The sequence below is a fragment of the Hydra viridissima genome, unplaced genomic scaffold (assembly GCF_058129835.1).
Source record: "Hydra viridissima isolate aposymbiotic clone 2 unplaced genomic scaffold, HvirCarnegie_v1 scaffold_1, whole genome shotgun sequence".
Taxonomy (NCBI): Eukaryota; Metazoa; Cnidaria; class Hydrozoa; order Anthoathecata; family Hydridae; genus Hydra; species Hydra viridissima.
Genome location: NW_028324300.1, coordinates 4,335,206 through 4,348,677, shown reverse-complemented (window position 1 = coordinate 4,348,677; position 13,472 = coordinate 4,335,206). Strand labels below are relative to the sequence as shown.

The 13,472-nt window shown below is 29.2% G+C and overlaps 1 protein-coding gene across 1 annotated transcript; it reads left to right on the top strand.

Annotated features, from left to right (window-relative positions):
- The first annotated feature begins 6,370 nt into the window (after positions 1 to 6,370).
- LOC145187300 (RNA-binding protein MEX3B-like) lies at positions 6,371 to 10,420 on the top strand. Its single transcript, XM_080063653.2, has 3 exons — positions 6,371 to 6,872; positions 8,316 to 9,138; positions 9,223 to 10,420. The coding sequence occupies exons 1-3, from the start codon at positions 6,452 to 6,454 to the stop codon at positions 9,659 to 9,661; spliced, it is 1,683 nt and encodes a 560-aa protein (XP_079919779.2). The 5' UTR covers positions 6,371 to 6,451; the 3' UTR covers positions 9,662 to 10,420.
- Positions 10,421 to 13,472: the final 3,052 nt, after the last annotated feature.

Here is a 13,472-nt window from a genome sequence, read left to right as displayed (position 1 = left end):
AATTTTGTGTTTTTTTTTAAATTTTGTAACTAAATAACTTTTTCAATTTTAAAAATTAATAGCATTAGCTAAAAGTAAACTCGAATAGATGTAAGTGTTGTATGGTTCAATCTAACCAGTCTTGTTTTGTGTTTCTCAATATTTCGTGTTTTTGGGAATTTATAAGCCATTTTGTGAGCAAAAAGCTTTTGGGTTGGTTGGCACAATGATCGCGGGGCTAGTTGGCAACATGTGCCAACTTAGAACTTTTCGCAATGTCCGTAAATTCACTAAAGTTATATAACACTGCAGATCTACAGATAGGCAAAATTATAAAAGAAAAGTAGACAAGCCTGTAAATTCTAAAAATGCTACAAAGAATGCTGTTGATGCTATTTTTATAGAAGGAAAGTCTCATCGATCGACTTGAGGGCGACAAAAGTGGCATATATTTTTTGTTTGTTTTGAAGGCTCTTTTTGGGCATCAATTTCAAGCTTCCATTTTCAGAGTTTTTCAGTCTTTTGGAGAAAGGTTTGCGACATAGACACTTGGAATTTTGTAATAAAACTTATCTAATTAGTCCGCCGTTGTTATTAAGTACTTGTTTTAAATTTCAATGAAACGCAGTTCAGATATGGATTTTTTCAATTTCTATTAAAGTGAATTATAAATTGTAAAACACATGTGATATCAATTTATAAAAAAAAAAAATGGGGCCATGTTTTTGAAAGGTGTGTTATGTGCAGAAGCATTTTCGGATTTCCTTTACATAAAACCTGCAATAATTTTTTGAGGTAATAATACGTAATTTATTTCGTTCTATACTCATAAAAACGCAGATATTTACAGAGACAACAATAAGATTGAAACAGTTAGGTAATTAATGTTTTTTATTATTTCAACATTGTATAATTGAATACATATCTTACCCCGTGACGTACCAAAGGTGGGGCGGGGGGGCGTCCGCTCCAGGCCCCGTCTGGGAGTAGGCCCCTAAATGTTAATACAATTTATGTTTTTTTTACTTCAGCCGGATTTTGTAATAGTCAACATTTTTGTTCTGTAATCATAATTGTTTACAACAAAAATGAACCTGAAACATGATCTTATCTGCTTGCCAAGATAATAAACATCCACAGCAAACAAACCAAGATGTAAGAAATTGAGATGACATCTTGGCTAATAACAACCACCGCGACTGTTTTGGAGGCCCTCTGCAAAGCTTCCTCCCCCACACCTGCGAGTACTAATAAATAGATTCGCCCGCCCTACCTACGAGTCTATGGTTCATGATGGTTCAGGCAGACTGACGGATGTTTATGTTGTTTCGTTAATGTGATTAATATACTCTATCATTCAGTACTTCAATAATTCGAGAGCAAATCACGTCTTCAGTTCGTCATCACCAAGTTACATGGTAAGTTATAATTTTATTCCTGCATATAGGCCTAACAAGGCTGCGTGAGAAGATTGCAAAACATATGAATTTTGATGAGTTAATCAAACGATTTGCAGAAGTCAAGGCTCGCAAGAAAGCATTTTAATGTGTTTCTAGAGGTAACTCTTTGCTGTAAATCTGTTTTTTTTTACTGTACATTGTACATCATTGTATTATCATTTAAAATAAGTAATCAAAACTAATGTTTTAGTCATTTGTGTACATAAATGAATTTCTATAAGTGATAAAATGGCGTTAATGGATATATATATATATATAAAAACATATAATCTGATAGATAATAATAAAGATGGTATTTGCTAATTTTTGTTTATTACAAACGTTTTCAAGAAAGTGGAGAAAGATAATGTGTTATACACACATTAATTAATGTAGTCTATATATATATATATATATATATATATATATATATATATATATATATATATATATATATATATATATATATATATATATATATATATATATATATATATATAGGCCCCATTTACCAAGTGCCGCCCTAGGCCCCAAAACATGTTGGTACGCCACTGATCTTACTCAGCTCTCAATTTTGCTTTTCTTTAAAAAATTATTATTAAAATGCTAATAACTAATTATGTTTTCGGTATAAAATTTCAGCTGTTTTTGACGGAGTTGTTCTGCTAACAAACAATTTTTTATTTAATTCAATAAAAGAAAATTTGGCCAATACTAGATACTAACAAAACATTTTTATTACCTAATTGTCATAATTTATATTACATATTTTAAATTTCTTAAAAACAAAAAATTTTAATGAATGTCTTTAAATTGATTTATTTATCATAATTTATATAATGTTCATATAATTTCATGGTATATGCTATTCATTTTTTTTTAGCACTAAATCTTGTTTTAGTCAACTAATTTTAGTTAGACTTAGAAGTTAGTCGACTAAATTTAGTTAGACTAAAAAGTTAGTCGGCTAATTTTAGTTAGACTAAAACTAACCTTAACTCCCACCCATAAAAACTAGCCAAGGAAGCTATTGCTATTTATTTAAAAGATAGTAATGTTGCTAACTAAATTCTTTTTCTTATTTTACATGCCAACCCATTACAGGATAAAAGAATACAGTACATAATTTATCATGTGATGTTGGAGTTGAATTAGTTAATGAATATAATTTATTAAATTTCAAGCTTGAATTTTATCGTTAACCGTTAACCTTTTTTTTAACTATGTAATAAACGTTTTCATTTGCCAGGGTTTTTTTTTTTTAAATGTAGAGCAAATTTTAGTGTAAAGGCTAATACAAAAAAAGCAAACAAAAAAAAGCATCTGGAAAAGTAGGCTAGTTGGCTACAGTTTTAGTTTCTGAGCTCTGTGCATTTCTAGGTGAACTTTTTTGAAGATATCAAATTGCAGTTCAATAAAGAATATGAATTTGGCAAGCATGTTCAAGTGTCAAACATTACAAAAAAAAGTATTGGTGGCCCTTTAGATAAAAATTTTAACTTACAGCAATTTGTAATTAAAAACATGACGCTCCACTCCAACACCCACTTAACAACTAACGCATAACAAGATTTTAAAAAAGTATTTTTTGGGTAACAGTAACTATATTTTTCACAAACTAAAAATTTAGTCGACTAAATTTAGGCTAAAAAGTTAGTCGATTAAATTCAGTTAGATTACAAAGTTAGTTAACTAATATTAGTTACGCTAAAGTGTCAGTCGACTAACTTTAGTTATACTAAAAATGTTGTCGACTAACTTTAGTTATACTAAAAATGTAGTCGACTAACTTTAGTTAGACTAAAAAGTTAGTTGTATAATTTTAGTCTTGCTAAAAATTTTATTTTTGGTCCCAACTCTACCAGTTTTTGTATTCTTTTGATGGCGTTTAGAAGTCAGACAGGAGTTTGGTTGACAACCTGGTTCGCTGATATTTTCCCAATTTTGACTTTATCGATAGTATTTTTCAATAAATAAGTCAAAAACATGGTAAAATTTTTCCATCTACAATAGGAGCTCTCGGAATTTTAACTAACTTTATCAAAAGGTGCTTGAAGTAACTGTAGCTTAGAAAAACTCAACTCATGATAAAATCACTTCTTAATCTTATCTATTTGATTTTTACAAAAGTTGTTAAACGAATGACATAACCTAATAGCAAGTCATAAATTTTAATTATAGGAAATTTTTTTAACTTGACAAATGGGTTCTGGTTAGATATTACTCACACTCAATTCAAAAAAATCAGGGTTTGACATGCTAAATGAATAAAATTACCAAAGAAGTTTTAAAAGCAACAATTTTAAATTTATCTCTATTTATTTTACTTTTGTTTCTATTTTTAAAAAATATTATGCAATTATTCATAATTCAGGTCTTGCCGCAAAATTCAGGTCATGCACTGTTCTAAATGCATATCCTGAGAGTTTTAGTTTCCATGGAAACAAACCAAGAAAGATTCTACTTCTTCAAAACAAGTACAAAAAGTTCGCCGAGCCGTTCAAACCGTTCATCTATTATCGATTACTAGATTTCATGGTTTGATGACCAGTAAAGTGTTCACTCCTTTGGCAAGGCCCTAGGAAACATTTTTTATAGCTTTTACATTAGGATTGTGCGAGTAACCTCACTTAATTTTAACACCTTGAAATTATCGTAAATTTCTCTTCTATAACTTGAGCAGCTTAAGTCCTGCAGAATTTTACAGTTGTTTTGTATAGTTTCTTCTTCAACTCGAAGAAACAGTAATTTTAACTAAAAAAAATATTTACGACTTTTCTGACAATTCCAAACTTTATAGAAATTTTATAGACTTAATTTGTCTTTATTAAATAGAAAACTGTGTGTTTCAAATGTTGTGATTGAGAAATCAGGAATAAAAATTCAGGAAGAAATTAGAAATTTTGGGGATAAACAGATTTAAAGAATTTTTTTTTAGATAAAATTTAAACATAACACATTAATTCGATATTTACATTTAATCATACTGTGCATATTATAATTAACCATTTTGGAGGATCCTTATTATTCTGCCATATTTTGTTCAACTATTAACAGGTTTTTGAATTGGAACCAGCTTTGAAGCTTGTAATTTTTAAAATAATTTATGATACTAACCTTCTTTAAATATGGGGTGGACCATTTCTTTTAAAGCATTATTTTTCAATGCATGTTTACTCGGCTCAATTCAAGCTTTATTTAAATTTGGTCCCCTTTCCTTTTATAACCATCGAAAATAAAGACATAAGTACTTGTTTTCGTCATGACCGGAGTCAACGTATTGCAAAGAAACCGGAAAATTTGCTGTAACTAAATTTTTAATGTTAAACCCCCTGATTAAATTAAAAATTTTAATTAAAGCAAATTTGGCAGCTTTCTAATTCGCTTCGAGTGAAATAAGGGGCTCAAAAGTCTGCCAGAAGGTTTTATTGTTTCAAAGCCTTCTAATTCTTCTGACAATGCTGTAATTAAAGTAAGATTTGCGGGAAATAGATTTGCGCAAACATCTTTTTAGCACGTTTTTAGATTTCCTGTGGTTAAAACTGTTTTTTTTTAATTTTATTTGTTTACGAACTTAGACAAAGTTCAACTTTTCAGAAAAAAGTGGGAGATATCTTGAAAGAAATTTATCTCGCTTTTGCTGTGGATAATTAATTTATTTTCTCTAGTTATATGAAACGTAAGAAAACTTTTTCTCCTGATTAAAATTATGACGAACCGTGTAAATCACAAATCCAAAAGGTTTCTCTAGTTGCTTTTACGTTAATTAGCTTAGCGTTGCTTAATTTTTCTGATTACCAATCAGGTTGGCAGATAAAAGCCTGCAGCATTAACACACACAAAAAAATATTTGTTTTCGAACTTATCTGTAAAAAAAAAAAAAAAAAAGACATTTTGTAAAAGATATTTTTACATAAGCAAACTAAATACCTGCACGGCTTCATTTATTAATGACGCGATAAAATCGACACTTGGATGTTCTAATAGTGTGGTGTATAGAGGAAGAAACGCTTTAAAGCCAAAAAGTTAATGATGCATCTGACTATGAATTTAACATTTTTTTCACTATGTAACTAATATGGCCTGTTATACATTCTTATGTGAAAAGATTTTGTTCTGCCAAATATTCAATGAAAATGAAGCACTTAGCCGTTTACTGCAAACTAAAATTGGGAAAATATTGAAACATGCCATTTTAACAATTTAGTTAAATTTGAAGTATATTTTCATACTTTTTTCTTGTTGTTGTTATTGCTTTGTTTGAGGTAATCATTATCTTCTTAATAGTAGTGTACCCGACTACCTATTATCTCCCTCCTCTCCCCTCTCTTCCACTCACTCCCCCTCTTCCTTACTTCTTTATGTTTACAGATAATTACTTAAAAAACTAGGATCAACGACAAATCTTTTAGAAAGTTTATTTATCGTTCCGACAAATTTTAAATTTTAAGGTTTTTTGGAAATGTCAAGAAATTTAGTTTATTTATCAAAAATAACGACTTCTTCGACTTCCTATTATTATATTACCAAACACTAAACAAAATTAAACTGTAACGTAGGAGAAATTAATCAGTTAGTAACTTTTCGTTCAGGGCGGGAAAAAGATAAGCATAATGTGATTTGAAAGAATCTATACTTTTCAATACATACAGAACGTGTTCTTTATATGTACTTTTCCCTCCTTTAACAAAACTTTAAAAAATAACAGAAAACATGCTTTGTTTAAAGCCCGTCATTTAAAAAGTTCTATTCAAGTTATTTCAAAGAAAGCAAGACTTTTCTTTTGGATATTTTGATCAATGCGTATATTCTTCTAACTACAAAATCTGTATAAACGCAATTAAAAATTAAAGCATTTTAAATCCCGAGATACACGGTATTAAAAAAGACCAATAGAAGTGCGTATACTTATCACGTGCCCATAGAAGTGTCTATAGATAACAAAATTGCATGACGGAGGAAGATAATAAAACATTACTAACAAGAAAAAAATCTGTAATTTAATTTTCAACATACGAGCTAAGTACTTCGGCATGTTATGTGCGGCTATCAACAATTCTAGTTTGAGTTTAAGCACTTCTCAAACTGCTCGAAACAAGATGTTAAGCACGGAAGATTATTATAAACAAAGCGAACAAAGAATGAAAGTAGAAAATATTTTTAACTATAATAATAATAACAATACTTTTTTGCCTCATGATAGTACGCACCTGCAGGAAAATACTTCGGCGCTTTTAAATGATTTAAACGAATTTAAAACTTTAAACAGCCAAAATAACGGAAGTTTAGATGAACACAGAGCCTTGCAACTTGCTTTGGAATTGTCTATGTTGGGTTTAACAAACGAAGATGAATTAAATTTTGCTGATATGCGAACTAAAAAAAGCATGAATACGACTGAATGTGTTCCCGTACCAAGCTCAGAGCACGTTGCTGAAATTGTTGGGAGACAAGGTAAATATTTATTTGAGAACAATATGTTCTTATGTATATTCAGTTAAACTTTTCGTTTCAACGTTACTTCTTGGTTTAAAGTCTCGTATTATTTATAAAATTATAATAACTAATTTATGAATTCATCAAAATGTAAACATGGAGTCGTTAGGAGGTTAAAGAGAACTTTTTTTCCCTTCATATCCCTCTATTTCAAAAATGTACATCTATAAACTTAGCGCCTGTTTGAGTGTTTGTTTAAGGCCTAGAAAGTAAACATTGTGTTTAATTCAAATTCTTTTTTCGTATGTTTCGTAAAGTATTTCGTTAACCTTTGTTGTTGTTTTCACTCAGCGAAAAAATTTGTTATAAAGACAAGTGAAGAACACCCTCGTTTATTATTATGATTCTTTTCTATGTAGTAAAAACAATTCTCCTGAAGTTCAAAATTGTACGCACTATTTAGCGTACTGGTATCTTATTTTTTCGCTCTTAAACCTTAGCGCAAATACATCGAAAAGAAGTTTTTTTTTAATTATTTTTTTTTTGCCGACTTTCCAGTTCAAAAATTTAAAAATATGAGTCTTTAAAGTGTTTCATTCATTTGTAGAATAGACGCTTTAGGTTATTCATATTTAAGGTAAGGTTGTGTTTATTATTTGGTTTTGTAATTTATAAATTTTGTTAAGGTTATTTTTTCGTAAGAACGGAAAATGTTTAAATATAAGTCTCCTTATGTCAATTTTATTTTATTTTATTATTTTTTTTAATTTCGCTTTAGTGTATATGGCATTTTTCTATTAACTCGGCGCCTTATTATTTTTTAATTATTCGGAGTAAAAGCAATATATATGAGTTCTTTATATCGCATTTATTTGAACAACTTGCACGGGGGTATGTTCACTCAGAAAATTCCAAAGAAATTTTTCTTGACGCGATTAATTTACCTTTCATTTTTTAAAAATGTCACCATATGTTTTATATTACCCAGTTTACTTAGGTTTTAAACTTGCTTTAAATGCTGTTTGTGATCTTAATTTACATCAGTGTTTTAATCTACTAATTACAAATGCTTATTTGCAGTTAAAAATAATTTCCTGAGATTTTTAATTTTGCTGACGGCATCTTTGTTACGTGAAGGAGTTCGATTTTTTTTTATTCAACAGTTTGTAATTGGCAAGTTTTAATAATCGTTCCTGAATGAAATTCGAAGCAGCTGTAATTTGATTAAAATGTTTACTTCCGAATTTTATTTATTTCGAACTGATTGGATTTGTTTTCTTTTGAAGAACTTTGAATTCGCTTTTTTTTGTTTTTAAGTAAATGTAAATCAATAATTTCTTGATGACTAAATTATTAAAATTTAACGGAAATGTTTCTTAGGGAAGAAAGCCTCGATCGCATTAACTGCTTTAAGTTATTGTATGTGTTATTTTTACTTTTTTTTTCTCTCTCTAATGTTAGGTTGCAAAATTAAAGCTCTCCGTGCCAAGACCAACACTTACATCAAAACCCCAGTCCGTGGTGAAGAACCTGTTTTTGTTGTCACTGGTAGAAAAGAAGATGTCCACCTTGCTAAAAGAGAAATTATGCAAGCTGCTGATCATTTCAGTCAAATCAGAGCTTCTCGAAGAAATAGCACTTCTTTATCTCCAATTGGTCCACCATCACCAACAACTCCTGGACATGTAACTAAACAGGTTCGTGTCCCCTACCGTGTTGTTGGGTTAGTTGTTGGCCCTAAAGGATCAACAATTAAACGCATTCAACAAGCTACAAACACTTACATTGTGACTCCATCACGTGATAAAGAACCAGTTTTTGAAGTTACTGGACTTCCGGACAATGTTGATCGAGCCAAAAGAGAAGTAGAACATCATATTGCATTGAGAACTGGTGGCATTTTTGATCCAACGCATCCTGAAGCAAGTGAGCATCTGTTGAACGGATACTCATCAAGTTTATTTTCTCCAACTGGATCAACAAATAGTGGTGGGTTTTCTTCGCTGTTAGATCACAATCTTTCTGGGCATCCTCATCAACGTGCACAGTCAATGGATTCTTACAACTATTTAAGTGGTCAGTCTTCTACTTCATCTAAATTTTCTGATCTTGGTGGGGTTTCAAGTGTGAACAGTCCTTTCACTAACAACTCATTTCTTTATGATGCTGTTATCCCTTCACCAACTGCTGAGATTGATAATTTAGGCCAATTTGATCCAGCACCAGGATCACCGTCACCAAGTGTTTGGCCTGAAATTATGCGAAAAAGCTCTTTAATGAATAGGTTTGCTTTTTTAACATTGATTTACTATCATTTGTTAAAAGTTATTTTTACTTTATGTGTAATTTTAATTGTGCTTCCACATAGGACTGTTGGTTCTCAGAGTTTCTCCCACCGTTCTATGAGCACAAGTGCATATACAAATGGGGAGCGTTCAAGTCCAGCACATTTCCGGCGATTGATGAGTGAGGGTGGAAATGAACCTTTTTCAGTTCCTTCAATTTCATACTCACAGTTTAATGGTTCCAGTACAAATATTCCACCTTCAACCCGTGATATCCTTTCTAATGGAGACTTATCTAAAATATCTACCAGCGATGGAGAATCAGAGAGCTCAAGCCCAGATTGGCTGGTCAATAAAGGTAAGCAATGTTTCATTTGCAAAGGGAAAAATGTGGTTGCTGCTCTAGTTCCTTGTGGTCACAATTTGTTTTGTATGGAATGCGCTGAACAAGTTAAAGAAGCTGAAGGAGAATGTCCTGCTTGCCATAAAAAGATTGAGGCAGTACTGCGAATCTTTAATTAAAGAGTTTCAAAATACCTATTATTTTTGTAATATTTCCTTGTTGCTAAATGTTATTTTGTAGTATTGTGATAATTGTACGTGCTTGAAAAGATTACTGAATTTAAAGACATAAAATCTTTTAGTGAAACTTCTATATTTTTGCATTTGATAAATTTTTGTTTATGGCGGCAAATTTTTAAGAAAGGTTGTTTTCTAGATGAAAGTAAATGAAAAACCTTTTCAAATTGCGGTACATTTTTTACGCTTGGGGTGCATTTGGTATGCTTGCTAACACGCTATGCGGAAATTTTTTTGTTTGTTTGTTTTTGTTTTTGTCGAATTATTATAGTTATAATAAGTATTAAAGAAAAATTCTATATTATTAGTATCTGGAGAAATGGTTTATTTTTATAAGATTCTTGTTAAAATAAATAAATAAATACTTGAGAGAGAATCCATTTGTCATGAATATTATACAAGACATAATTTTTTATGTAAAAGAATGGCTATTATTTGGAGGACAAATACCTATCCAAATTAAACTTTATATCATTAGTTTAAGTTTTTTTTTTTTTTTTTAATAAATGAGTGTTTAATACATTTTGATGTAACATCTGATGTTCTTTTTGGAAATAAAGTTTAATTTGGAAAGGTTGTATAAATAAAGTTTGTATATTTTATTCTTTTTCAGTTGCACGATTTTATGAGATTTGTTCTATAAATTGCTACTAACCATTTATTATATCATCATACATAAAATTATATTTGTTAAGGAAAAAACTACTTTAATAATTTTTTTGTTCTTTTTAATGTGCAGTCGTTTTTTTTATTATTATACTCACTTTGTTTTTAAAAAACTGCATGCAGTGAGAGTTTATCGCACAAAAGAATAACCTTGTTTTTCTTTTTGTCCTGCCAGATCTAGAAACTAAAAGCTGTATACAGCTGATGTCTATTACACAAAGTTGTTTTGTATTGAAATAACTTTTTTGCTTTTGTATGCATTTTGTTAGCAATATTTCTTCTAAAGTATTTAATGTGCGTATCTACTCTATCTTTTTTTTTGTTTGGCTGCACCAAAAATTTTGTTTACGAAAAGAGATTACTTGATTCTCAGTTGTAAAGTATATATTTTAGTAAGAGAGCTGACTCAGCAATATTTGTATAAATTGTCTGAGCTAGTTTAATGTAGTTCTATTTTTGTGATTTTAATAACTAATATTTTAAATCTAGTTTTATTTATAAATATATTATTATGAAAAACTTTTTCACCTTTATTATATACTTCTTATTAATAACATACATATTATCGAGCTATTATAATTCAGTTTGGCGACATCTGCATCTAGTAGTTATTTTTCAACCAGAAATATCAATAATTTTTCAAAAACTCTTTAATAAACTTTTAGTGATGTTTCATGTCTTTTGGACAAAATCATCTTTTGATGTCGTCAAGCTGTTCTTCATAGTCTTTAAAAAATTCTCTATTTAGTATTTATGTTACAGGGGATAATACAAACTGGCAAAAAAGGGAATTTGTAGTTTGTGAAAGCATTTTTTTTAATTATTATTGTACTATTGTGAAAAAATGCATTTATTTTGGTCGTCGGAAATTGTAGATTTATAGTAACAGTATGATTAAAGAAATTTTTACAGATGAGTAGTAATAAAAACCTTATATTCGTGGAATTATTATTTTTTCCTCACGAAACAATTTATTGTACGAAAATTCTATCCTTATTTTGTAATTTATAGTTGTTACTGTTATACGCATTTTTTTTTTTTTTTTTTTTTTATTTGCTTTTTTTTTTTGCTTTTTTTTTTGCTTTTTTTGGTTGTTTTTCTTTTTTCTCTTTGTTCCATTATGGAAATGCTTTTATATCTTTGATAGATGGGCGAGGGGGGGACTTAAGATATTAAACGATTTTCATTTTGTTTCAATTAGTGTAAATTTTGAGTTCTTGCTATGTAACATTCTTTTCAAATGCTTGACACAAACGTAACAGTTACCTTTATCAAAAATGCGTAGTTTTAGAGTATTACTAATAGCCTAAGATTATTTTTATTTACCACACATTATATATAAATATTACTATGTATAGATTGATAATAAAAAATTTTGGATGAAATTTTAATGTATAATGTGTTTTCTCATTGCGTATCAAATGATTTGTCATATTTTTTAAAAAAGGAAACTTATCCTGTTTTTATCCAAAGCAGAAAAATTATTTTTCCCCTGTGTAAGAGAAACTATTCAACGTTTAATTCCTCTTTCACACGAGTTCTATCGATTGACCTTCTGAGTATTTGTCTAGTAATTGCAAAATATATAAATAGCCTAAAATAAGAAGGTAAGTGGTGAACAGAAAAAATCTTTTTTTATAAATTTCTTTTCGTTCACCACCTTTGATAAAAAAAAAAAAGCCGAAGAATTACTTCGAATAAAAATCTTTTTATAAATTTTTTAAGTGGACTTACTCCCGCCCCAAAATCTGTCATCTGTTTTTTTCTCGCTTAATTCGTTAAATAGGTTTTTTTTCTTTCGCTTTAACGACATTTTCTTAGCGTTGGCTATAGAGCGCGCAAGAAAAAATGGTCATTAAGAAAAATTTAAATTTTGTTGAAGCGCGTGTATGAGTTTTCAAAAGATGGTGGCGTGTCTGACTGCAAGATGTTTTCGTGTTTTGTTTCCCTATACAATAATTCAAAGTCTTTGAGCACTATTTCAATTTGTAAACTTGTATTATTAAAAGCATAAAAATAAAAGTGTTTAAAGGATGATGCGCTTCAAAGTTATAAATATTTTATGCAAACCGTACCGTACGTTTTTTTCGTTATAACAAACTTTTTTACTGAGGCTACGGACGTTTTTGTTTTATAGAACTACTAAAAATCATGGCATTTTTATCTTGAAAAAGATTTTCCAAGGTAAAAATTTTCTGAATTAGTTTGAAAGTTTTTACCATTACCACTTTAAAATTTTTAGTACTTTAGTATTTCAAAGCAATGATTATTTAGAATGGGAGTTTTTCTTAAAGTTTTCTCTTTCTAAATTTTATCTTGAAAAAAATAAAAACTCCCAAATTTAAGTAATGGTAAACTCCAAAAGCCGAAAAAAAAAATTTTATTCATATTATCATTAAACCTATTTATATTAACATATTTACAAACTAACCAAAAATTATCAAAATCAAAGTTAAAATTAACAATAAAACTCTCTATCCTTTTTTTTTTTTTTTTAAGATTTTTATGAATCCTTAAGCTGGATTTTCAACTTTATTCTATTGTTTCAATACAACCGAATGTTCTGAAAAATATCTTTTGAATCATATTTAGTCTCTCCAGTTTTTCAAAGTCCATTTATGCTCTGGTAACTAGTGGGAGGTTTTCCAGGTTTTCAATAATTTATCTTCATTTTTATGATGATGCCCTTAATAATACACAAAAGTTTTAGTTCTTGACTATTTTATAGGGTGCGTAGCCCTATAAACTCCTTGACGTAATAGTGGTAATTTATATTTTAAAAAGCAAAATATTCAAAAAAAAGTACAAACTTAATAAAATAAAGCTATATTATAAATTTTACATTATAAATTTATTTCCCGACATTGAAAATATTTGATAGGGTAAGGTTGCTAATATTGTACCGATGCCTATATTGTACTTTTAACATAACTCGTTATTTTTACAACCCACAAGAAATTTTTTAATTTTTTTTTTTATCTTTGCTGAATGAAATTAAGTAGTCAACTGTTTTTTTTTGTCATCCAACTGCATTAAGGCCAGAGTAAGCTCTTGTTGGTTTGTTATTGGAGATTTCTTATTTTAGATT